At 49.0% G+C, this 27,053-nt stretch overlaps 1 protein-coding gene across 1 annotated transcript in view; it reads left to right on the top strand.

Annotated features, from left to right (window-relative positions):
- Positions 1-26,437, top strand: part of ABLIM3 (actin binding LIM protein family member 3) — a 124,240-nt gene extending 97,803 nt beyond the window's left edge. The window contains exons 10-21 of the mRNA XM_062188876.1: positions 5,194-5,323; positions 6,059-6,160; positions 7,870-7,917; positions 10,898-11,032; positions 12,112-12,176; positions 13,379-13,526; positions 14,866-14,895; positions 15,423-15,481; positions 16,948-17,008; positions 18,025-18,032; positions 18,561-18,641; positions 24,207-26,437. Of these exons, the coding sequence (XP_062044860.1) occupies positions 5,194-5,323; positions 6,059-6,160; positions 7,870-7,917; positions 10,898-11,032; positions 12,112-12,176; positions 13,379-13,526; positions 14,866-14,895; positions 15,423-15,481; positions 16,948-17,008; positions 18,025-18,032; positions 18,561-18,641; positions 24,207-24,320 (981 nt within the window). The 3' untranslated portion in view covers positions 24,321-26,437. The remainder of the gene's footprint in view (positions 1-5,193; positions 5,324-6,058; positions 6,161-7,869; positions 7,918-10,897; positions 11,033-12,111; positions 12,177-13,378; positions 13,527-14,865; positions 14,896-15,422; positions 15,482-16,947; positions 17,009-18,024; positions 18,033-18,560; positions 18,642-24,206) is intronic.
- The last annotated feature ends 616 nt before the right edge of the window (positions 26,438-27,053 follow it).

The following is a 27,053-nucleotide window of genomic DNA, read 5'->3' as shown; positions in this document are numbered from 1 at the left end:
GCGCTTAGTTGCAGGGCTTGCTCTGTGAGAAGGTCATTGACAAATGTGAGCGTGTCTCACACCAAGAGTTATTGGACTATAAGAGTTCAAGGAGCTGCTGCACTAAGATACCATCAATCACTAGCTGTTCTGCATGGGCTAATCTTTGTGAAATAAGTTAGGCCTTGATGGTGTTTGCCTTGGAGTCCTAGAGAAAGCCTTGTAGAATTGTGCCTGTGCGAATTGAACAGTGGCACTTAGGGCACCCGCACCTGGCCCTTCCAACAGGAACTTAAGCGTTGAGATCAGTTGCTCCTGCACCCTAGCACAGGCATGGGTCTCTTCTTCCACCCTCTTTCTCTCTCCTTTATGGAGCCTCACATGCAGCTGCTCTGGGGAGTGCTGTACACAACAAATCAGCTCTCCATTAATCAGACCATTCCAAACACAGCTTCTAAGTTTGGCAAAAAAAAATCTACCTGTTTGCTTGGGTAATATGCCATAACAGGATATTGGTTTAATTTTCACAGACACTAGATATTTGGTATTAAAATAGAATTACTAGTTAACCTGGAGCAAGCAGGTTCTTTCAAACTTTGCTCCATCTCCCACTGGCTTCTAGAATCATCTTCAGGTGGTTCAGTTTCAATAAGCTCCACATGTTTTCATGCTTCCGCCCTAGCTAGTTATGTTAGGACGCCTCTGAGCAGTCAGTGTACCTCCAGATCCAAGGCTATTTTGCAGCCCTTTAAACAAGGTGGCTGTGGAAGAAATAGAAACTTAGTATTTTTGAGAATGGAGTAAAGTGTCAAGATGAATAATTATGGGTCAAGATGAGTTTGTAAGTGCCAGGAGCTCTCAAGGACAAGATCCAATATCCCATAAGAAAAGTCAGTACTTAAGTAGACTGTCCTAATAAGGTTTCTTCACCCACATACCCCAAAACTGTGTCTGTACAAGCCACCTCTGGCAGAAACCAGATGTCACACTTCAAAGCATTCAACTAGGGGAGGGTTGAGTAAAGGGACCATTTACAGAGGTATGGATAGGTCTAAGGGAACCCACAAGAGGTCAGAGTCGCCTATGGGCTGCAATAATGAACACTGTTACCTGTCCAAGTCTAAAGAGGCAGGAGAGGGAACGGCATTTCCGGAACTTACAAGATCTGAAGGTGTAGAGGAGCAGCAGCCAGACAGGAGTCATGCCCAACCCAGGCTCGGCAAGAAGGCCTCAAGAAAAAGTTGGTCAGCCACACCATTCACTCTCCCTCCAGTCTCTGCTGGTGCCTCCCACTAGCCAAACCCACTGAAAACCCAGAAGGAGAGGCTGTGAAACAGGCCAGGGGTGGCTCAGGGCACAGAATAACCAAGAAAGGGTGGACAGTGGATTTAGGGGCAATTTTTTTCAATTTCTACAAAGGTTTATTGCTTCAACAGTGATTTATAAAAGGTGATAAAACTCATTTGTCTTCTAGTAGAAAAGGGACACCTGTCCTAGGGCCCAGGCAGACAGTCCCCTACCCCCACTCCCACCCCCACCAGCCCCAGCCCAGGCATGCAGAAGATGGGGGCAGCTCTCAGTCAGGGTGTGGCACTGAGCCTTCACCCCCTGCCCTTCCTGGCTTTGGCACAGGAAGCCTGAAGTCCTTGCCTGAGCCTCTGGGAGTGATAGGCCTCTTCCATGAGGGCTGCCTGACTCAGATCTGATGGGAGAGAACCCAGGAGAGGGGGTACCAGGCATCAGGAGCCCCAGGACAGGCTCAGCCAGAACAGGATACAATGCCCACTGCAAACTGGGGTTGGGGCTGGGGGGTCACCCGGAAAGAAGGTTTCAGAACAGTGTTGTGGCTGCCCCTCCCTGGGGCCCCCAGTGACAGGTGCAGCCCTGAGTGTCTGCAGGGCAGGGGCAGGTGTTCAAAAGCAATGGGATGGGACAAGGATAGAATAGTGAAAGGGCTTGGGAAATTATTTTTAATAGTGAAATTTTAAGGTATTTTTAAATGTTGCTCTCTCAAAGAATTTTGACCCTGGGTCTTTACCTGGACCCTGTGGTCTTGGAAAAACATTATGAGGATAACAGGTGACTACTTCAAAAAGTTTGTGGAAAATGGAATTAAAAGATACATTTATTGCCGGCGCCGGGGCTTAACAGGCTAATCCTCCGCCTTGTGGTGCCGGCACACCGGGTTCTAGTCCCGGTTGGGGCGCCGGATTCTATCCCAGTTGCCCCTCTTCCAGGCCAGCTCTCTGCTATGGCCCAGGAAGGCAGTGGAGGATGGCCCAGGTCTTTGGGCCCTGCACTCGCATGGGAGACCAGGAGAAGCACCTGGCTCCTGGCTTCAGATCAGCACGATGCACTGGCCGCAGCGGCCATTGGAGGGTGAACCAACGGCAAAAAGGAAGACCTTTCTCTCTGTCTCTCTCTCTCTCTCACTATCCACCCTGCCTGTCAAAAAATATATATACATTTATTTTGGTGCAAAAAAGATTGTGAAATCCATTCATAGCTTTTTCATAACATATATTTTCTGTGAACTTTTAAAAATCCCTCATCTACTGAATTTCAAAAATTTCTGCACCAAAATAAACATATCTTTTAGTTCTATTTTCCACAACCTTTTTGAAGTACCCTCAGTCTCCTCAGATTCCCTATCTAGTGGATTCTGTCTTAACTGAGCCCACCCCAAGACCTTGCAAACCACAGTAGCTATAGGAGAGACAGATCCTGGTTGACCACAGGTCACAGAGCGAAGAACTGCAGGATGTGGATGTGGAAAAGACCATTTTCATCCTCCAAGGTGCTGTGAATAGGAGAGTCCTCAGTATGGGGATGGAAGCAGTCGGTACCCAGGCTGTGTAGTTCAGACTGGACTCAAACTTATTAGTTAAGTGACGCAAGCTATGGATGCAAGTCTAAGCCTCAGTTTCCTTATCTGGAAAACAGGAATAATACTGACACACATATCATGATATTTAGAGATGATAATTCCTGTAAAACAAACAGTATGTGCTCCATAAAGGTCAGTCCTGTTGAAATGGATAGCCTCTGAGCCCATTCTGATTCTAGCATTCTACAGTTCTTCAATTCGATCCTAAACATTTTTTAGTAGAAACTAGAGAAGCTCGTTCCTCCTGTACCTTGTTTTTGCTTCCTCTCTCTTTTCCCTCTTATCTTTCTACTTCTTCCCTGTCCTTTTCCCTCTTCCTCAGGCTAAAGTGGATAATGAGATCCTTAATTACAAAGACCTGGCAGCTCTCCCCAAGGTTAAATCCATCTACGAGGTGCAACGCCCCGACCTCATTTCCTACGAGCCTCATTCCCGATACACGTCCGACGAGATGCTGGAGAGATGTGGCTATGGAGAGGTATCGGGTCTTGCCCTTCTCTCTAGGGCTGTTGCAAGAGAGGAGGTTCCACTGGGGTTCCCCACACCATTCCATCACAGCTTTACCACCTCGGTGTTGGCCCCAAGACTCTTTTAAACTGGAATTTATAACCAACATTTATAAATCAAGAGATTGCATCCAAAAATCTAGCTTTCTGGCTTTTCTTGAAAAATCAGAGCCAGCCACATTAAATCTGCATTTTCACAATTTGGAGGTGGGTAGCAACGCCCCCTATAGACAGGATGTGGGCTCCTCATTCTCCCCAGGCCCCACAACTCCTTGTTAATTCCAGCGTGGAAGCTGGGAGCCTGTGGCCACTCATTGCTTGAGCTATTACTTTTTTCACAGTGGAGATTTTTCCTCAGATTCATCCCCTGCCAGCCTCACTAGCCATCTAGGTTTATACTCCCTCATTAGACATGTTCTCTGGAGTTTGCACCTGGCCTTAAGCTCCTAGGCTCAGAGCAAGCCACTTTGATAAAGACTCAGCATCAGATGGCTTTTGAATCATTAAATGGTTACTAAACAAGAGAAAGCATTCTCTGGAGAAAGCAGGGTGGTCATTACTTGGGAGATCCTCACCATCTATATCCCAGGAGATTCCTGCCACACCCCAGACCTCTGAGATGAGTTAGTTGGAAGCAGAAGGAACCCTGGCCTGATGGGTAGGGACCCAGGCTCCTATCCTGGCTCTACCACAGTTAGCCTCTAACCTCAGGCAAGTCCTCATTAAAGAGATTGGGTTGCATTTGGCTGAAAAGGTCAATGCTAAAGTTCTCTGAGTTCTGGTGCCTGGAATAGATCAGGCAACAGGGATCAAGTGTTTGGTAGAAGCTGATTGTCCTGAAGTTTGAGATAACAAAGCAAGATCCACAGATCCCGGCAGTCCCCAGATGTTTTGTTTCACTCCCAAAGTGTCTCTTAAATGATGTAGATTAATGGCTACCATGTAAACATGGAGAGATTTCACATGAGAATCTTCACAGCTGACTTGTCTTAGATAAGAAGCTGGTTAAGGCAGGGAAGGCATTCCAGACCCTGCCGCTTCCTCCCACAGAGCCCTGAGCAGCCCCAAGATTCACATTCCCTCCCTGGGCCCTGGTTTTCACACGCATGAAAGGAGGGCACAATCTCAAGGGCTCCTACCTCCTTTTAGCAGCTGTGACATTCTGCACTTCTCAGGGACACTGTGTTCTGGGGTGGGGTCCCAGGGGCAGCTGAAGTCCCTCTCTCTGCTGAACCATTTAACCATACTCTGTCCCTTCCTCTTGCCCTTCTCTCTCTCCCTTTGCTCCTTCCATGGCTGCCTTCAAACTCTTCACCTCTAAGTCGCTGGGAACCTTATCTCCCTACTCTCAGGTAACTAAGTTGATATATAAGAGGTGGAGGAGACATTTTATATCATTGTGCCCCTTGATGCCAACCAAGAAAACCCCTGACCTTACCCCTCCCCAGCACCCCAAGCGGCCAGAGCCTTCTCCCAGTGTGCTTCCCCCAACCTGGGTTAAGACCAAGACTTCCTGCTTCACAAGAAACAGCAGGTGCATAAAAGATGTGAACAGTAGGGGAGAACTCATGTGCCCTTTCTTACCAGAAATGACCTCCCTCATGCTCCTGATTCCCGATCAGGATTCCAGGAACTGACCCATGGGTTCCATACAAGGGCCAATGAGTAGTAGGTCAAAGCTCTGACAAACCTCCACCATCATCCTCAGGCTATGCATGCAACTCAGGGAGGGGGGGTCTCTGTGTTTGTGCCTCAGCCCTTAGGCTTCCCACTAGGTCCTTGGGCCCCAGGCCCAGCTCACAGCCCCACCTGCTCCCCCAGGACATCTACGAGAACCTGGACCTCCGGCAGAGACGGGCCTCCAGCCCAGGATACATCGACTCCCCTACCTACAGCCGGCAGGGCATGTCCCCCACCTTCTCCCGCTCCCCCCACCACTACTACCGCTCTGGTAAGGAAGGGGAAGCCCGGGAGGGAGGGAAAGAGCCTGGGCACGGGGAGGGGCAGTGCAGTGACTTGGTGTCCCTGTGGTAACAGCACAAGGCCTCTTCAGGATCCTTCCTTCATGGGTCACTGACCGGGCCTCCCCAGTCTCTGGGGTATCCCTGGCAGGGCGGAGGGAAGGAGAGTTAGATCAAGAAGCAGCTGGAGGCTGGGTGGGGGCTGCTAGGGGAGGGGACTGGCAAGCAGCCCAGTGGCTCTGGCTGGAAGAAGACCCCCATCCTCGCACTTTGGACTGTCCCACATAAAGGGTAGAAGCTGGAGGCCAAAAACGGCTGTGTACTGTCCTTCACCCAAGGGCCCAGCCCATACAGTCCAGGTGTCCACCACTACCCTGAGTTAGGGGGGTTCAGCTGGTGTTTGGGTGGAGGAAAGGGGCCATTAGGAAAGGCCCTGGAGAGTGAGCAACAAGGAGCAGAGGGGACAAAGCCATCTTCTCAAACTTGTAGAACTGACCCCCAAAATCTGACTTTGGGTCTGGCAGGATACAAGGCCAAGCTTGTTGCTGCTAATGCAGGGCATGAGAGCACATGCTGCTTCCAGCACCAGAGCCTGAGCACGCCAGGCACCAGCCCCACACCCATCCCTGCTGCCATCACCTCACTGCTTCCCTAACTGCACCGCGTTAATGCCTGTTCTCTCTGTGCCTCTGTTCTCTCTGGGGACCACTGCCTGCGTGCTCCAGGGCCTGAGAGTGGCCGGAGCTCTCCATACCATAGCCAGTTAGATGTGAGGTCCTCCACTCCGACCTCTTCTCACCAGCCTCCCAAGCACTTTCACATCCCAGGTAGGCGCCGCCAGCCTGGCAGTGCTGGCATGGGTGCATGCTCCGCGGGGTGGCTGGGCACCTGAGCCACCCACTCCACACTGCCCAGGAGCCAAGGAGAAACCGGTTCCTGGGGGACTCCCTAACCAGCCTCCTGAACTAACCCCACCCTCCAGGCCTGACTTGCCCACAAGCTCCAGCCCACCCCCTGTGATAGACCAGCCTTAAACAGGACCACAAAGAAGCAGCCACAGGAAGAAGTAGGAGCTAGCAGGAAATGCCTGAAGGTCTGACAGTCTTGATAGGGTACAGTGGTAACACACGGTGGGAAAGGCCTCAGGCTTTCTTAAAGATTTATTTTTTTATTTTTTTATTTGAAAAACAAAGTGACAGAGAGATGGAGAGACAGAGAAGGATACAGAAATCTTCCATGCACTGGTTCATTCCCCAAAACAGCCACAATGGCCAGGGCTGAGAGAGCCCAAAGTCAGAGCCAGGAACTCTGTCTGAGTCTCCCACATGGGTAGCAGGGGTCCCAGTACTTGGGTCATCTTCTGCTGCCTTTTCAGGCACACTAGCAGGGACCTGGATCAGGAGCAAAGCAGTCAGGACTTGAACCAGTGCTCCAATATGGGATGCTAGTGTCACAGCTGGCAGCTTAACCTGCTGCACCACAATCCTGGCCCTCTGGGCCATGGACTCTTACATCTCAGTTCTGCTACTTAGAAGATCCTGATCTGGGGCCAGTTACATGGCTTCCCTAGGCCTCAGTTGTCCCAGCTGTCCAGCCAGGCACTCTGTGACCTGAGGATATGGCCACGTTCATTCTAGCTCAGATCCTGCCTTCATGGTATGGGTGTTCTGATGTGGGGAAAGGGATGAGAAATGGGTAAACAAACAGGTGAAGGGTGTTGACAGCTAACAATGGATGCTTTATGCATTAAAAGGGAGGGAAATCATCAGACATTGACGAGGGAGCTCAGGGTTAGATGGAGTGGCCTGGAGAGGCTTCCTAGAAAAGGGACATTAAAGCTGAAAGATAAGAAGGAGGCAGCCCTGTGAAAACCCCAAGGGAAAGCCTGTGGGCAGAGGGAATGGCAAGAGTGATCAGAGATCAGAGGAAGGCAAGGCCTGGATGACCAGCAAGGTGTGTTTTGCATGAAGTCCCATCCTGAGCTGCAGCACAGCCAGGCCTGGGACTGTGTCCCTGACCCTGAGCTGAATTTTTCAGTCCACACTCACTTTCTTCCCAAGAACGTGTCTTGCCATTTCATCTACACCTTCCTCAACTGCCCCAGAGGGGTCCTATCCCTTCTGTTTGGGAGGGAGGGGGCAGAGATAATGCTGACGCCTGGCTGCAGCGTCAAGGGGGCTTCTACCTTCTACATGCATTGAGGTGTGCCACCATGCGGGGGCAGTGGACACCATCTTGCATGGGGATCTGCTGAGCACGCACCCACCTGTGCCTGCATGCCCACCACACACCCCATATACCCTTCTCAGTACCATTCATATCCATTCATTCCCCTCTTCCTTCTGACCTGGAACCTGTTGGGGTGAGGCTGGAAGTTCAACTTGGGAAGAGGAAGTCCACCAGGGGAACATCGGTGGCCCTGTGGCAAAAGTGGCTGACCATCTCTCTCTTCTGAGACCAACTGACCAAGTACTATCTCCTTTCTTTCCCTCTCTCCCTCCCCCACCCCACTATTCCTTCCTGGTCTTTCTAGCAGCTGGAGAAAGTAACATCTACCGGAAACCCCCGATCTACAAACGGCATGGTATGGTTGAGAGGCAGAAAGAGCTTGGCCAGGCCAGGTGGGAGTGGGGTGCAGTCAACCACCTGTGCAAGTGGCTCTCCACAGGCCTCCAAGAGCAACACAATTCAAAGACACAACTTGATCCTTCTTGTTGCCTGTGCCCTAGTCACTCTGGGTGATGCAAGGGGAGGAGCTCAGTGTCATTTCAGAAGTTTGGGAAGGACCCCATCCTTTCCCATCACATCCCCAACCCCATCTTAGCTGCTGTCTGGTGTCCTGAGTCCCATGATCAGGGAAGTCCTTGTCAAATGCACATACCTCTAGGAGAATCACCCAAGCCACTGATACCCAAAAATGTTCATTAGAATCACATGAGATGCATACAGACTCCTAGAATTCCAGACGTTTGGAATTGGGGTTTTGTATTTGTAACAGTTTCCCTGAGTGGCCCTGACGCCCAGCCCATCCTGGACCCATTACTCTAAGCTGCTGTCAGTCACTGTCTCCTGAGAGCGTACAGAGTCTTGGAGAGGGAATGTAAATGAGAAGGAAACAGGGAGTCCCTGTCATTCTTTCATATTTTTTTAAAGATTTATTTATTTCAAAGGCAGAGTTACAGAGAGGCAGAAGCAGAGAGAGAGAGAGAGAGAGAGAGAGAGAGAGAGAGAAGGAATTCCATCTGCCAGAACTCTCCTCAAATGGCTGCAACAGCCAGAGCTGGGCCAATCGGAAGCCAGGAGCCAGAAGCTTCTTCTGGGTCTCACACGCAGGTGCAGGGGCCCGAGGACTTGAGCCATCTTCTACTGCTTTCTCGGGCCATAGCAGAGAGCTGGATCAGAAGTGGAGCAGCCAGGACTCAAACTGGTGCCCACATGACATGCCAGCACTGAAGGCAATGGCTTTACCTGCTATGCTACAGTGCCAGCCCCCATTCTTGCATTTTTTGTTCAGTGAATGTTTCTGAAAGAAGGGTCTATGGACCTTCTGCACCTAAGAGACACGTTAAGGGGGCATATTCCCTGCTCCTCTCTGCCCCCAGACTTCCTTGATTAGAGATACTGAGCATGTGGCCCAAGAATCTGCACTCTCACTGGCTTCATCCATGATGCCCACCTATACTCACTATGAGAACCACCAAGTCCTTCATCACTGAGACCATCTGCTCATTTTTTTAAAAGATTTATTTTGTTTATTTGAAAGACAGAGTTACAGAGATAGAGACAGAGAGAGAGGTCTTCCATCGCTGGTTCACTCCCCAGATAGCTGCAACGGCCGGAGCTGCACCTATCCGAATCCAGGAGCCAGGAGCTTCTTCGGGGTCTCCCATGCAGGTGCAGGGGCCCAAGGACTTGGGCCATCTTCTACTGCTTTCCCAGGCCATAGCAGAGAGATGGATCAGAAGAGGAGCAGTCGGGACTAGAACCGATGCCCATATGGGATGCCAGCGCTTATGGCCAGGGTGTTAACCTGCTGCACCACAGCACCGGCCCCCACCCGCTCATTTTTAAAAGAAGCATTTATTGAGCCTCGATTGAATATGCCCATCCCTCCTTTTGAGGGCACAGAGGAGCAGCAGTCACCTGTGCAGCTTTGCTTGATACTGGGTCAAATTGAATATCAGAGGGGAACACAGAATAAGCAGTCCTGTACCACGAGCTAAACCAACCAGGTGGTGGAAGGAGCAGCACAAGAGGAGTAGTGGCTCTGGTGCTGGTGACCCTACACTTAAGGCAAACATTCTTGGTCTCAGAAGGAACTGAGCAGTCATCCACATGCCACTGAGTGACCACAGGGCGGTATCAGCCCCGATACAGGTAGTGTGGCTTTACATCCAGAAAAGGCCCCTAGTCCAAGCATCTCATCCCTTCATGGTATTTTCCAGCTGGGCTCTGAGGGGCTGCACCAAAGCAGACAGAATCAGAAAGAGTCCAAGAGGAAGTGGGTTGCATAGACAAGAGGGCAAATGGCCAGACTGTCACTGGACAAGAGAGACTGCCCAGGACCCAAGTCAAACAGGAGGATTCAAAAGCTCTGGAAGCAAAGTGCATAGCCTGTGGCTGGCTCAAGGCCAAAGATCCCAAGCCCTCTGCTGCTTTTGCAGAGCTCAGAGTTTGTCCTAGGATTTCTCTCTAGCTGTGTCTGGAAAACGCTGGCAGGGGCATGCTCACCTCTCCAGCATCCCCATTCCTGCCCTGTCAGCTGTCACCAGTCCTCAGGTCACTCTAAAGTCACTGCTCTGTAAGTATCTGTGCCTGCGGCAGCATTATTGGTCACCCACCACCACAGACTTACTTCAGGTGGAAGCTTAAAGCTGCATTGCACCTGAGCCAGCAGTCCAATTCTGACACTTATAGATGAGAAAACTGAGGCAGAGATGGGCATGATTTGCCCAGTGTTATGACTGAGTTAAGTGGCAGAGCTAGAAGCAGAACCCCTTTGCTGACTTGCTGTTCAGTGCTCCTTCCTTTGGGTCCTGTAGGCTTCCCAGAAATGATGTAGCTTTTCAGGATGCAGAGAGAAGGTTGACCTGACTTGGCATGCATCAGCACCATAGCTCTGCCTGGTGACTCCCACCTCAATGTGGCTCAAATCCATAACAAGGCAAGCTTCTACAGGACTAGAGCGGTCAGGGGCTTGTGTGAGACCTGCGAGTCTTACTTTGAGGAGACACAACCTCAGCGTTCACTCAGGAACAGACCTAGAAGTCCATGGAATAGGCTGGAAGGAGCCCTGGCTGGGGTCCTGCCCAGTTCTGGCACAAATTTGTTGGATGGCCTCTTCTCCTCTCTGGGCCCCGAATTCCCAAGTGCAAAGTCAGGAGCTGGCCCAAGTGCTTTTCCAGTTCAATACTCCATGTCCCAGACCCTCCTCCCAGAAATCCCTGATTTCAAAGTGGCCTCATCCCTCTAGGCTGGAGCCTGGCAGAGACCAGGAAAAGGGTACACTTCCCTGGCAGTGACATTCGGCCTTCCTGAAAGTGCTCTCCTTGGGTCCTTTGCAGGTGATTTGTCTACAGCAACCAAGAGCAAAACAAGTGAAGACATCAGCCAAGCCTCCAAGTACAGTCCGGCATATTCACCAGACCCGTACTATGCCACGGAATCTGAGTACTGGACCTACCATGGATCTCCCAAAGGTAATGTCCCCGTGGGCCCCTGGGGCCTGAGCTCATGTCACTCAGAGGTCAGGACAGCCATGCACTTCTTTCCATGATCGTTCTGCATATGATCCTTAGAGGCTGTATAATTGAGGGTGTTCATTCAGCAGCATGGATTAAGGAGCCCTCAAGATACAGGGGGAGCAAAATAGACCAAGTCCCTGCCCTAGTGGAGGAGGCATGGGTCCCAACCATGAGAGGGAGAGGATACACCAGAGGTGATGCACAAGGGTAGGAGAGCTGATGGCAGGGGCACGTCATCCAGCTGAAAGATGACAAAAGCTGCTCAGATGCAGAGACTCAGCTGTCACAGAGGAGTGGCAAGGGTGTGGTCAGCAGAGAGTGCAGAAACACATCTGTAATTACACAAGATGGGAGGGTGGTGCCACTGGAGGAAAGGAAAGGCTGCAGCTTAGCTTGAGCTCAGAGAGGAAGGGGGCGGGGGTGAGGGAGGAGGTCCCGTGGGGCCTTGTGGGTTGAGGTAAGGACTTAGGTTCTTATCCTCACCAGTGAGAAGCCACTGAAATAATGACATGGCCACATTTGTACTTTTGGGAGACCACTTTGACAGTAGGATGAAAGATGGCTTGGAGGAGGGAAAGAGAGGATATGGGGTGATGGAAGGCACCCTGGAAAGAGGTCTTAATGATCCTCAGGGCACCACCCGACCCAGTCAGACCGTCCAAGCTGTTCCTTTCAAGTAGAGAGAGGAATTTCCATCAAGATCCACCTTGATTCAATGCACACCTTAACAGCTGAATGTCCATTCTGAGGAAATCTTCATGGGCACTCGGAGTTGAGTGCTTCATCGCCCTCTTACCAGTTAGAAAAGGAGATGAGACACAAACACAGCTGTCACCAGGAGTGGACATGGTCAGCACACATGGGAGACAGTTGTGTTCCAAGGCTGCAAAGGTGGGAGAGCCTGCAGGTGGGGGACCTTAAAATGAGACTGCTACCATCACCACAAAGAAAGGAAAACCAAATCCGAATGACCAAAGCCAGTGCAGGTGAGTGGGGCACATGTGCCAGAGCTGATCCTGTCTGTCCTTTGGCAGTGCCCCGGGCCAGAAGGTTCTCATCTGGAGGAGAGGAGGATGATTTTGAGCGCAGCATGCACAAGGTGAGCGGGCCACACAACTGAACAACATGCTCCGGGGGTGTATCACTGGGGACTTTTTCATTTGCAAATGACAGAACCCCATCCAGTGCAGAGCTTTGCACATCTGCACAGTCAAATGACAGGATTCACTTCAGGTATGAGTAGAGTCAGCTGCTCCCAAAAGCACCATCAGGAAGTAGTCTGTCTGCTTGTGCCATTGGTTGTGCCATTGGCCTCTGACGGGCTTCCTTCTCAGGTGCTTTTCCTACAGTGGTAAGCAGGTGCCAGAAACCCTGCTGGAGGAATGTAAATGGTGCAGCTACTGTGGAAAAAAACAGTTTGGCTTTTCCTCAAAAAGCTAAACATAGGACTACCCAGCAACCCAGCCACTCCATTCCTAGATATATGCCCATAAGAACTGAAGACAAAAACTCAAACACATGCATAGACATGCATGTTCACAGCACCATTAGTCACAATAGTCTAAGGTGGGAAGAACTCAAATGCCTTTCAACTACTGACTGCATAAATAAACTGTGGCATATCCATGCAATGGGATGTAAAAAGGAATAAAGTAGACACTTGCTACCAAGTACATGAATCACAAAAATATGACACTTAGTGAAAGAAGCCACACACAAAAGTCTCCCATGTATTTTGTTTTCATTTACATGAAATAATCAGAATAGATAAGTCCAGAGACTGTAGAATGGTGGTTTCTGGGGCTTGGGACAGACAGGAATGGGGAATGACTGCTTAATGGATACAGGACCTTCCTTTGGGATATCAAGGACATTTTGGAACTAGACAGACATGGTGGTGGTATAACACTGAGAATGTACTAAATGCCACTGAATTGTTTAAAGTGGTTCATTTTAAGTTATGTGATTTTTCGCATGAACTTATTTTCAAAAAGGTGGCAGTCTGTCCAACATTTAACCAATCATGTGGCCAGGACAATGTGATTCTGTCACTGGTTAGCTTGCTTTTAAAATTGTGTCCACCTACAACCAGAGCCCTACCCAGATCTCAACCCTGCCTGTGAGACAGAGATGATGTCCCAAAGGAAAATACGGAAGTGACACAGAAGGAGGGATGCTGGGAAGGCAGAAATGACAGAAGCTTACTGGAGAGGGTCTGTTTACTCAGCCTTGCCCGAACCAGGCAGATCTCAATGTCCTTTACTGCCTTATAACTTCATCTTGCTCCTCCCCAATCCCCAGCTCCAGAGTGGGATCGGCCGGCTGATTCTGAAGGAGGAGATGAAGGCCCGGTCAAGCTCCTATGCTGATCCCTGGACCCCTCCCCGGAGCTCCACCAGCAGCCGGGAGGCCCTGCACACAGCTGGCTACGACATGTCCCTCAATGGTTGTAAGCACTGCTCTGCAGGCCCAGCAGACATTTGTGGCACATTCTCTTTGAGCCTGGCACACTGGTGGAGGGTGGGGGTGGGCACAACACACACACACAACTGCATTTTCTTCTACACAGCAGCCCTGGGCAGTGGTGCTATTTTCACCTCACAGCTCACAGATGGGGAACTAAATCACAAAAGCTTCAGGAACTTACCCAAGATCCTTTGGATTCTAAGTGGTGAAGTTCACTGACTCCAGTTCCCTGCCAGTTTTTATAAATAAAGTTCTATTAGAACATAACCAGCCTGAAACTCAATCTTTTGGGCTGACAAAAGAATTGAAAGAGGCTGACAAGGAAGGTTATTCCAGACCTGCCATCTCTCAGAAGGGAGCCCCACTGGGTCTAAAATACAGAGTTGGCCAGGGGCCAGACCCTCCTGGTTCATTGAGCCATCTGAAACCATGTCTTCCAACCAGGTTAATTGTAAAGAAGAACATCTTCTGGTGGCCAGCCTGGCTCAAAGACACAGGGGACTGCCCCCTGGGGTAGTGAGCCTCCCATCTCTACCTAGAAGTCTCATTTCAGATCAATATTTGATGGATAATAAAAATAATCAGTTCCTATACTCCTGTGTGTCAAGCCTTTATAGATATGTTACCACTCCTGGTCCTCACAAAGATATGCAATGTATGGGGATTATTGTCACCACTTTATAAATGAGAGAACTTAGATTAAGCTACTTACTCAAGCTCAGAAAGCCAGTAAGTGACTGACCCAGTATCAGACCTGAATCTGATACTTCATCATACTCTGCCTTGACTCTCAGCAACATTGAAGGTGGTGGTAGTGGTAAAGCCATTTTTATGGAGTGTTACGTATGTGTCATGCACCATGATAAATACCTCACTGTATTATATCATATATGCTTCCCAAAAACCCATAATGGAGATGCTATCACTCCCCATTTTACAGATGAGAAAACCAAAGCATAGTTAAGTAACTTGGATGAGGTTAGGTGCCTGCTAAAGGCCAAGCTGGGATGAACAGATGTTTCCCTGTCTGACCACTGAGGGGCACTATTTTCAACACCTGAGGCACTCTCTACAGCATCAATACTACTCAGAATTCAACTCCATTTAGCCACATCTATGCAACAGGTATGACAGAGCAGCTGCTTTGCACCTGATGCCACGTTATAGGACCTGGCAGGGAAGCAAGGATGGAAATTGGCCAATAGGAAAGGAGATGCCAAAGAGGGCCTCCTCTCCACCAGCCAGGGTGGTTGGGCATTGGCAGCCATGTCTCCTCCCTGTCCATCCGCCAGAACACTGACCTCTGGATTTCTTTCTTGCAGCCCCTCGGTCACACTACCTGGCTGACAGCGGTATGTTTGACCTGCCCTGCCTTCAGCCCATCATGTTCCATGAGGGCCAGAGCTGAATGGGCTGCACTTCCCCATAGCTCTGGTGACTCTACATTGTGGGTATCCCAGCATAGTCCTGATCTCAAACAGTCCCCTCCATTGTATTGATCAGATTATGGGCCTCGGTCTGGAGCTCTGAAAACAGTGTTACCACACACAGCAGCTCCAAAAGAATAAGAGCACAGGCCTCCCCCACCTGCCTGTCTGCCAGAGCCTCCTATGACCAGGACACCAGGGTCTATCATAGAACAGATATGTATGAGGTTACGGCCAGAGGAGAGCACAGCGAGTGCCTCTGTTGGGCCTGGCATTCTGCCTAGGTGAGGCAGGCAAGCTGCAGATCTGGAGCAAAGCAGAAAGGGCCGGCTGCCCCGAGTTCTGCCCCTTGTGCACTGGGTGGGGAGTCGTAGGGCCACATGTAGCCAGGTCACCTTGGGGAAAAGGCCCCCTGGCTTAGGACTCCTGGTAACTACTCTTCTCCTTTTCAGATCCCCTCATCTCCAAATCTGCCTCCCTGCCTGCCTACAGAAGAAACGGGCTGCACAGGGTAAGAGGGACTCCACAGGGGGGACATTGTCCCAGATGCCAGCAAGCCCAGCATTAGCCATGCTGGTGATGGCCGATAGGGGAAACCCTGGGAGTGGAGATGGTTGGACTGGAAAACCCTGGTGACAATGACTGTCCTCTCCCTTACGACCCCTGTGTGAAAAGGGGCTCCCAGGGGAAAGGTGAGAAATACTTCTTGGGCAATAATCGTGTGTCAGGCACTCAACTAAGCACTTTCCAAGCACTAGCCCATTTAATCTTCACAAATCAGGGATATAATTACTACCATCACCCCTATTTTGTGGATGAAGGAATGGAAGCATGGAGAAAGTAGGTACCTTCTGCAAGCTCTCATACCTAGTAAGTGGTAGAGCCAGGATTTGAGCTCAGGCCACTGACCTCACTGCCTACACCAACTGCCATGCTCAAGTGGCTTTTTACATGGCTTGCAGTCTCCTGAGCTATTTGACAGCCTGTGACAGGCTCGAATAGGAAATAAAACATGTCAGAGAAGTCAAAGAAGAGAGAATTTAAACAAAAACCTGAGTGCAAGGAGGGACTTCACCATGGTCACTTGAAGGTCTGCACTATCCATGCAGATGGAGGAAAGAGCTAGTTCCTTAGCAGGGAGTATGCAGTGGGCTTGAGCCAGCAAGCCCAGGATGGAGCAAACAAGGCATGAAGCCACACAGCGATGTTATTAGGGCTTTGCACACAGTGTAATGACTTCAGAGGGTTTCTGGTAGGTGTGCAGCATGATCCAACTCAAAGTTTCAATGTGATGCCTCTAGCTGTTGAGTGGAGCAGAGACTGCAGAGCAACAAAAGTAGAAGCTGAAGATGGACTCAGAGGCTATTTCAGGGCACACTGGTGTCAGCAGCCCCTGCCCACTGAGGACCCTAGCCTCCATGTGCTAAGAGCGTACACATTCATTCATTCAGCAGATACTTAATGGAAGCCTTTACTGCATGTCAGGTGTAACTTGTACATGCTTGGAATGTATCAGTGACCAAAACAGACAAAAGATCCCTGCCCTTTGGAGCTTATATTCTAGTTGAGATAAATGTAAAGCACATTGTAGGTAGCCAACAAGTCCACACATACAGAATGTGAGAAGTTAGTACTGTGAAAAAGAAAAATGATGAGCAGGAAGAGGAGGCCTAAGAGTTCATGGTGGGGACAGCATGCACTTCCAGTAGGATTGTCAGGGCAGCTCTGATAGGAAGAGGGGTGTGTGGGCAATGAAAGAAAGCAGGAGATGAAATTTACCAAATCAGTGGGTGTATTCCTACTATGGGCAGGGACTAGTGAACTATCAGTAAGTTAAATCTCCTTAACATGAAATGGGGGCTTCAGAAAGGGCCCCTGTCCCTACAGCCCTGGTCCACTTTCTGGAGATGGGTGAGTGCCTCAGGGAGGCAGAGGCCAGCTTATCTCAGGCCAGTCCTGCCTCTCTGTCCCCTGCAGACACCCAGCGCAGACCTCTTCCACTACGACAGCATGAACGCCGTCAACTGGGGCATGAGAGGTGAGCGCTGGCCCTGCTGGGGTCTGCAGGAAGAGGGCCCCTCCTGAGACTTCCTGAGACTCCGGACGCACTGCTCACAACTGCAGCTTGACCTCCAGCAAACAACTGCTGCAGATTCTGCTGCCAGGCTGGACTCTATCCTGTTCACATCCCTCTTTCTCCTTTTTCCCTGCTCATCCTGCATCCTCTAGAGTCCGGGCCTTGGGTGATCTCCAGACCATCTGTCCCATCTGGTTCTCAGAGCCATCACAGAGCACCACTCCCCTTGGACTGCTAGGCTAGAGCTACATGCCAGCCTTAGTGGAGGGAAACACTCAGAGCCAAATGCACTTTGTTCCCAGTAAAAACTCTATGTTCTCTGCCAGGGAAGCTTTCATGCCAGCCTTCTCCACTTCCTATTATCAGGCCCAGGGATGAGGGGCCCCTTGGACTCATGTGCTTCATGATCTTAGATTATTATTTCATTTTTTTCAATTTCCTATTTTATGTGTTTCAAAGCAGGAGAGAGAAACAGAGACAGATAGAGACCTCCCATACACTGGTTCACTCCTTAAATACCTGCAACAACCAAGACTGGGCCAACATAAGCCAGGATCGCAGAATTCCATCCGGGTCTCCCATGTGAATGATAGGGAGCCAACCACCTGAGCCATTATCTGCTACTCTGAAGGCCATTTGCAGGCAGCTGGAGTTGGGAGTGGAGCCAGGACTCAAACCTAGGCATTCTGGCATGGGATGTGGGCATTCTTAACCACTACACCAAATGTCCACCTCAGATTCATTTTATTTCTATTCTACATATCTCAAAAGCCATTTTTCCCTCTAAAACAATCTTAAGAGCAGCCCAATTCCTATCTCCAGCCATCAGACTCAACCCAGCCCTGATTATCCTCCAGGGTAGATTCAGCAAGGACAGGACTCTGGATGGGCAAGAGAAGCAGATGGACAGAGACCAGTGTAGTATGCAAAACAAAGACTGATGGGCTCCATTTTGTGTGTCTCTTTTCTCTTTGCAGAGTACAAGGTAAAGGACAAGCACTGTCAGTGGAGGTCTCCAGGATTCTGGGAGTTGCCACACTGGGGACGAGCAGGAGGATGGCAGCGCTATCTATGCAGAGAAGGGGACATGGATATTTAACCACAAGGGTTCTTTCAAGACTAACATTTCCTGTCCCTCTTTGGCCCACTTTCCCTGACTCCTTCCCTAGATTTCTTGCCTACTGAAATCAAACAGTTCGCCTGGGCCTCAGAGACTTTCTGGGGCTTGACAAATATTAGACACTTACATGCAGGAACCCTTGTACCAACATGAATACCAAATGCCACCAAGCATACCCCTAGCAATATTAGGGGGTTCTCCAGGGCCTTGCTTTGGGGAGAAGGTGCCTTAAACATACTTAGAAAGCCTAAAGAGGTGAGACCCAACCCTTCCTCCAAACATCATCAGTGGCCCTTTCTGGATAGAAGAGGGAGCCTGGATACAAAATACAGATGGAAGGGAAAAGCCCACCACCCTCCCCAAGATAGAAACACCCCACTCCTCTCTTCTTAGATCTACCCTTATGAACTTCTCCTGGTGACCACAAGAGGCAGAAACCGACTGCCCAAGGATGTGGACCGGACTCGCCTGGAGGTAAGTCTGGAAAACTGAGTGGGAGCCTTTGGGTTTGGAGGAATTCTAGGAGTTTCCTGGTCAAACCCAGCTCAGGAGGAATGACTGAAATAGACAGCTAGCTTTAAGGTCACAGAGCTTATTAAAAAAAAAATCAGAGACTTGAATTGGCTGCTCAACCCAAGGCACTCCCCACTGTTCTAGGCTGCCTTCTCTTCAGTTCAGTTAGCACCTGTTACACTCAGCGACTTGTGGCTGTGCTGCTGTAGACATGGGAGAGAACTAGATTTGTTCCCTGCCCTCCACGGACCCACAGTCTCAGGATTTTACATAAAACTAGTGCTTATGGTAGGGTAATTTGGAGGGGGGCAGCTCTGTGTAGAAAGTCAAAGCATAAATTTGTATCAAATCTGCCTTCCTAGGGTCAAACTCTGACTCTGCCATCGCTAAGTGGGCATTTTTAGTTAAGTGACAACCTTGCTTCCTTGATTCTTCCTCTGACCTCTCCTACCTAATCTTGCACCCTGAGTGCAGATCAAGCATCTGTCACACTACTTTGTATCAGTTAATTGACTTATTCATTTCCTCTGCCTGACCCTGAGCCTCTTAGGGACAAAGATTATCTGTCATCTCCCATAGTGTTTGGGCTGGAGAGGTGTCAGAAATATTTGTGGTATTGAATGCAAGCTTCCAAAGGAGGCAGCTCAGAGCTCCTGGGTAAGAGTCTATGTACCACCCTTGACCCTGAGGAATTCACCCAGGGTGGAGGGTTTTGGCAGAAGAGGAGTGTACATGGACCGGGAAGCTCTGTGAGTCCCTTCAGCTCTAGTATGCTGGGTTAGCAGTCCAAGGAAGTAGACAATGTTCTCCATTTGCCACAATGGTCTCCAAGACTGTGGTGCTGAAAGGGACAGCTCCCACTGTAGCTCAAAGAGGCTGGTATAAAGGTGTGAAGACATTGTCCAAGGCACTCAGAAACTCAGGCCTGAAAAGCTAAGATTCACCCAGGGGGCTTTTTAAAAATGCCATACAGGGACCCCATCCTAGACCAGTTAAATTAAAATCTGGAGAAACAGCTCAAGCATCAGTATTTTTAAAAAGCTCCCCAGAATATCTCATATGTAGCGCTAGCTGAGTCATTGAGCTAAAGTTGCTGCCCTCATGCTCTGTACCAGTTCAAGGAGGGGAGTGAAGAAGATAGACCACAGCCATGTCCTAAGGGGTCTCAGAGTATTGATGTCCGTTCATCCAAAAAAAAATCATCCAAAGATTAATCTCTTTGTCATGCCAGTTTCTGTTGCAGGTGCTTACAATATATCAGTAAACAAAACAGAGACCTCTGCCCTCTTGAAGCTTGCATTCTTGTGTAGGCAGACAAAAATAAAGTATACAGGTTTAAAAAAAAAGTGTTAGGATGTGTTAGAAGGCAATTCAGACCAATGGAGAAAGTAAAAGAAGGGCAGAGTGAGAGAGATTGGGAGTGAAAGGGAGGGGCAAATTGCAGTTTTAAGCAGTGGTCACAGAGGATCTCTATTAAAAAAAGACTTGAAGTCAGGAGGGAGTCAGCCATGCTTTTGTAGAAAGAAAGGACATATGGGCTGGTGCCGCGGCTCAATAGGCTAATCCTCTGCCTGCGGCGCCGGCACCCCGGGTTCTAGTCCCAGTCAGGGCACCAGATTCTGTCTGGGTCACTCCTCTTCCAGTCCAGCTCTCTGCTATGGCTCGGGAAGGCAGTGGAGGATGGCCCAAGTCCTTGGGCCCTGCACCTGCATGGGAGACCAGGAGAGGCACCTGACTCCTGGCTTCTGATCAGCACAGTGCACTGGCCACAGCACGCCGGCCACAGTGGCCATTGGGGGGTGAACCAACAGAAAAGGAAGACCTTTCTCTCTGTCTCTCTGTCTCTATGTCTCTCTCTCTCTGTCCACTCTGCCTGTCAAAAAAAAGAAAGAAAGAAAGAAAAGAAAGGACATAGCAGAGGCAACAGCCAGTGTCAAGGCTATGATGCAGGTGGGAGCCAAGTATGTTTGAGCACAGCAGAAGGAGACAGTGGCTGGGCTCACATGAACACAGAAGAGATAAGGAGGGCATGAAGTCAGAGGAAATGGGGACCAGATCATGCTTCATGACAGACACGTGGAAAGACAGTCACCATTGTGAGAATGAGAAGCAATTGAATCTGAGTACTTTCTAGTTGCTGGCCACATGCTGATTGTGTGACCTGTGTTTCTCTCACCCTCACAGTGTCCAGGAGATAGGCCCCAGGACACTCCAATTTCAGCAAAGGAAACTGGGGCTCAAGAGGGCTTGAGTAATTTGTCCAAGGCCACACTGCCTGGTTCTGAAAGTCATGATCCTGACCTTTCTGCTATGAAGTCAGATTTCAGGTGGGCAGGGCTCAGGAGCACTGAGAACTTGAGGGAGGAAGCAGTTTAAGTTGGCCCTTAGGGGAAGGAGAGAAGAGAACCCATCATCTCCCCTCAATGTGTCTCACTTGTGAATATGTTGCTTGAGACTGAATCTACCATTCCTGTATATCAAGCCCTATAAAAAAATTTTTGGACACAATAGAGAAAGCCAACCAAAGAATCAATAGTACAACATCCTTCAACAAAAAAAATAGCAAGTGAGACTAAATGACAGTTTCCCTCAGCTGTTACTATGGAAGGAACACAGTAGAGAATTCCCTCTTACCCACATTATCTTTAAGCTCTCACTTAAACAAATAGGGACAGGCCAATAGCATGGGGAAAAAAGGAGGGATGCTGTAGGGGTCTAACAACCAAATGTGATGTACGGATATGGTTTGGATCCTTGTTCAAACAAACCAACTGTAATATGATGGTTGTGACACAATTAGAGCAATTTTATTAGAGAAAAAAATTAGGTAATTCTAAGAAATTATTGTCAGATTTTCCTAGGGCTTCTCATGGCACTGTGGTTATGGGAGAAAATATACACTATATTTTGTGATCCATACTCAAATCTATGGGAATGGATTGACTCAGTGTCTAGGCTTTGCTTTAAAGTACATTAGCAGGATCAACAAGGCAAAAAGGGTTAAGCTGCCAGTCGCAGCCCCAGCATGCCAGTTCAAGTCCTGGCTGCTCAGCTTCTGATCCAGCTTCCTGCTAATGGGTCTGGGAATGCAGTATATCATGGCCCAAGTATTTAGCTTCCTACCACTTTTGTGGGTGACCCAGATGGAATTCATGGCTCCTGGTTTCAGCATGGCCTACCCCTGGTCAATGTGGGCATTTGGGAAATAAGCCAACAGATAGAAGATTCAATCTCTCCCCTTCTCTAACTCTGCATTTTAAATAAATAAATAAATAAAACTTTTCTAAAAAACAAAGTACATTAATTAAAAAATAGACAGGTGAAGCAAAAGTAACAAGAGTTTGATAATATTTCAATCTGGGCAATGGACATGTGCCTTGTACTATTTGTCTCCCTTTTGCATATTTTTGAATTTTTTCAGGATAGAGATCTTTATAAGTTACATAAATTTGTGTATAAATTATATAAATATATATAAATATAAATCCTGTACATTATTAATGTGGTTGACCCAGGAGGGCAGTGAGAGTAAAATGCATGTAGAATCTAAAGGCCTAGGCTGTGGCCTCAGCTCAGCTTCCTCCTCTCCCTCCCTCTTGGACAAGCAAGAATTTTCATTTTCTGACTTTGGGTTTTTGCATCTTTCAACTGGATAAAAATAGTTGCCGGTATTCAGAGTGTTCAGGTGGACTAAATGAGAGAAATGAAAGTAAACATGAGTTTTAAACTATTGAGAATAACAAAAATGCAATGTATGGCCGGCGCCATGGCTTAACAGGCTAATCCTCCGCCTTGCGGCGTCGGCACACTGGGTTCTAGTCCCGGTTGGGGCGCCGGGTTCTATCCTGGTTGCCCCTCTTCCAGGCCAGCTCTCTGCTATGGCCCGGGAAGGCAGTGGAGGATGGCCCAAGTCCTTGGGCCCTGCACCCGCATGGGAGACCAGGAGAAGCACCTGGCTCCTGCCTTCAGATCAGTGAGATGCACTGGCCGCAGCGGCCATTGGAGGGTGAACCAACGGCAAAAGGAAGACCTTTCTCTCTGTCTCTCTCTCTCTCACTATCCACTCTGCCTGTCAAAAAAAAAAAAAATTACTGGTGTTATTAAATACGGTCAGGTATGGGAAAGTCAACTCAGAGTCATCAGAAGCCAAGGATATCGATCAGGCTTTCACCAAAAGTTACATGTGCTTAAAATTCTGGAAATGTGCCTAAAATATTAGTTCATGGTGACACTAGGCCAGAGAACTAGCTCATTATTATGTGGCAGTGTACAGAATTCTCAGTGAATGATTTTCAGTAGTCAGTCAGCTAACATAATTGCTACCAACAGGTCAGCTCAGTGAATCCAGTCAGCTTGCAGGCAGGATAAATGCCTTACATTTATCATTTCAAACTTAATTTTAAGTTTCATTTAGAATAATTTCAACCTGCAGAAAAGTTGAAAGAATAGTAAAATGAGCATCCACCTACCTGCTAAATGCACAAATTGTTAACATTTTATCACATTTTAAGTGCTGTATTTTTTTAAGATTTAAATAAAATGCTTATTTATTTTCTTCTACTTGAAAGGCAAGAGTGACAGAAAGAGAGAGGAAGAGGGAGAGGGAAAGGGAGAAGAAGAGGGATGGAGAGAGGGGGGGGGGGAGGGAGGGAGGAGGTGGAGAGAGAGAGAGAGAGAGAGAGAGTCTTCCAGCCACTGTCTCACTTCCCAAATACCCACAAGAGGCAGGGCTGTGCTGGGCCAAAGCCAGGAGCTCAGAACTCCATCTGGGTCTCCCACATGGGTAGCAGGGTCATCATCCACTGCCTTCCAGGATGCATTGGTAGGGGACTGTTTCAGAGATGAAGGTGCCAGGACTGGGACTGGCACTCCAATATAGAATGTGGACATCCCAAGCAGTGACTTAATCCACTGCACCACAATGCCCACCCCAAGTGCTGCATATTTCTAACTCTAAAAGCTTTTGATGATCTGTCACATTTTTATGGTTGCTGAGAAGGGATAGAGGGCAGAAGGGGGCGGGGGATTTGCCATGGAACACAGATCAATGTTTTCTCTTGTGGTGTCTTTGTTTTCATATAAAAAAGAGATAAAAGGACATTTCAGTGGTTGAAAACTATGAGCAGTAAGATTACTTTTCTGCATTGACTGGCCTCATGAACAGCAAACTTCCAAATCATTTGTAAAGATATCAATAAGAACCACACCCTAAAATCCTGGACATGACTCGTTTTTTTCTGCAAAAGAGCAGTGGTATGGCATTAATCCCTGTACACTTCCAAACTAAAATGCATGGGGCAGGGACACAGAAAGGTCAAGCAGGGTGCAGGAAAGGTGCTGAAGGGTACTGAGTCATGGGCAGCAGCGACATCCTCAGCCAGATCAGCCAGGGCGACATTTATTTCCACATTCATCCATTCAACACCTGTGTATCACACACACCTGCCAGGGTCAAGGCCACCTCCCAGACTGCACCTGACCTCCTCATGCTGTTCTCTCCCTGTCCACACCCTCACCTCCCTACAGCGCCACCTGTCCCAGGAAGAGTTCTACCAAGTCTTCGGTATGACCATCTCTGAGTTCGACCGGCTGGCCCTGTGGAAGAGGAATGAGCTCAAGAAGCAAGCTCGGCTGTTCTAGGCGGAGGCTCTATAACTATATATATGCATTTCTACAAAGATAGCTGTAAAGTCTCAACACAGAAGCTTGGTGTAACCCTCTCTTGTATAATGGGGCATGCTGCCTGCCAGGGATTCACTTTTCTGTACTGTCAGGCAAGCCTGCACCATCAAGATATTTTTATGCTCCTTACTCCCTCTTTTCTAAGTGCTGTGGGACCTGGGAAGGGATTTGAGGGGACTCTGTCCTTTGACAGGGGATCCTTTTTATATCAAAACATCTGTCCTTCCTAACTTGAGTCCCCTAAAGTCCAACTCTCATTCCTAGAAAAGGTGCCTAGAGACACCTCTCTTCTCTCTGCTTCTCGGCCCTTATTCCAAGGCCCCAGCACTGATGCTGACCATGGGGTTTTCACATCTTATTGGCCCCAGAGGGGCCCTCCCACAGGAGGATACACAATGACCTTCTGAACCACGGAGCGCCTTGGAGATCCCAAGAAGAATTTTCTCAAAATCCCCACTTAGGAGCTCTCTGGGGGATGATGCACTTGTATGTATGAGCCTCAAATCCACTGGCTCTTCCAGTAAACAGAAGTGAATAGGGCCCTGGTCTCTCCTCAGCTCTTCAACCCTCCTCCTTCTGCCCCTTGACCCTAACCTCTCCCTTGTCCAAATCCAGAATCCATGGTAGGAAAAAAAAAAAAAAAGGCACTTCCCTTCCCTCCGCCACTTCCAACTGGCCCCTCTGCCTGGCCTGGACTTAGAAGACCAGAGGAAAGGAGAGGAAGCTGGGTGTGGGAGATGGAGCCTGGCACCTGTTGAAATCTGAGCTGCAGAACTCATTGGGACCTCCTCTTCTTCACTGCTCCCTGCAACTCCCCACCTTGGCCCTTTCAAGGAGAGGCCCAGTACAGCAGCCTGTATTCTTCAGCCTTATTACAATCTATGTGCCTGACAACTCAACAACCACAGGGCTATGTTCCCACCTTAGCTCCTACCCAAAAACTAGACAAGCAACTCTCACCACGGTCTGGAGGGAGAGTGGGCCACATCCAAGAGAAAGGTCCTGGTTGGTGCCACTAGTCCTTAGCCTAGCAGAAAAACCATCCCAGACCCCACCCATCCCTGCTCCTGCTAAGAAGTTGGCTGTATCACACAAGGAAACTTCAGAAAAAGGTTGCTTGCAGGATTCCCAAGTGAAGCAGTGGCCAGCACTGCTCATGGTCATCCCCACTTTCCCCGTGGCTGCCTTTTCTGCCTCCTTGCCTTCTGGAACACGGTGGAAACTTAAACTTCTCTCCTCCCTTCTCCAAACCTTGAGCCCTGTGTTGGTAATGTTCAGTGGGGGCTGTTCCTGCATGGAGATGTCTTGAGTCAGACCATTTTGAGGTCTTGGAGGAAGGATGAAGAAGTGGAAATGACAGTTACGACTCTGAAGACTCTGGTGATGTGAAGTGGCCAATGTAGAACTGACTTCAACAAACCCCCACTGAGCACCTACTGCTGCTGCACGCTTGCTGAATACGGGGCACTGAATGGGAGAGGGGGGACACTGGGATGAGACACCACAGGCCCTGGGCTTAGAGACAGTCTACTCATCATGGGTATCTTAAAGCAGTTACCCAGACATGATGGGTGTAAGGAAGAAAGTGACAGGAGAAGGCGTGAGAATGTGTGTGTGTGTGTATGTGACACTGAAAAGGCATATGCAGTCCGTGCCGACCAAGGAAAGCTTTTGAAAAGAGACTGTATTGAGCAAAGTTCAGGAAGTATCTGTGTACACTGGGAGGAGACTGTATGTTGAAAGGGTGATAGGGTGAGGGACCAGAAGGGAAGTCTAGTATACTCACATTTAAAAGTCACCCCCCTCCCATAACTTCTCTCTTTGGCCAGTGTCAATAACTTCCCTGACCCTTTAGAAATGTCCCCAGTCAGACACAATCATTGAAACTGCCTCATAATCACCGGTTGAGAACTTGGCGAGATGGAAGAGCTTTTGTTATTGTTGTTGAATATTTTTGTTTCCCATAAAAGCACACCATTTCAACCCAAACCTCTGTCCTTCTGTAGTTCCTAGTGTGAGTGGAAGTGAGAGGCTGAACCATGCACATTGTTCAAAATAAAAGAACCTAAAGAACAGCTACTGATTTGGCCTGCTTCTCTTCTGTAAAGAGAGTCCGAGGAGATCAGTGTTATTGATGATTATGGAATGTAGGGTTCCTCGGGATGGCAGAGGATCTTCCAACAACAAATGAGGTGAGGTTCTGTCATCAAAAATATTAGGAAGAATAGCTCCTCATTATCAAGTACCAACAATGCGCCAAATTCCAGCCTGAGGACGCCACATCTATCATCTCCTCTAAGCCTCTGTAATGAGTGGCCCAAGAGGTGGCCATTATTAATAACATCTCCAGCTCATAAAGGAAACAGCTTTGAAGCAAACACGTGATTACCACAGGTAGAACTGGGGGCTAGCGCCACGGCTCACTAGGCTAATCCTCTGCCTGGCGCCGGCACCCCGGGCTGTAGTCCCGGTTGCTCCTCTTCCAGTCCAGCTCTCTGCTGAGGCCTGGGAGTGCAGTGGAGGATGGCCCAAGTGCTTGGGCGCCTGCACCCGCATGGGAGACTGGGAGGAAGCACCTGGCTCCTGGCTTCAGATCGGCACAGCACGCTGGCCATAGAAAAGGAAGACCTTTCTGTCTGTCTCTCTCTCACTGTTTAACTCTGCCTGTCCAAAAAAAAAAAAAAAAAAAGT

This window comes from Lepus europaeus, chromosome 4 (genome assembly GCF_033115175.1).
Source record: "Lepus europaeus isolate LE1 chromosome 4, mLepTim1.pri, whole genome shotgun sequence".
In the NCBI taxonomy this organism is placed as follows: domain Eukaryota; kingdom Metazoa; phylum Chordata; class Mammalia; order Lagomorpha; family Leporidae; genus Lepus; species Lepus europaeus.
The sequence above is the reverse complement of the archived record's forward strand: the minus strand, read 5'-3'. Positions and strand labels throughout refer to the sequence as shown.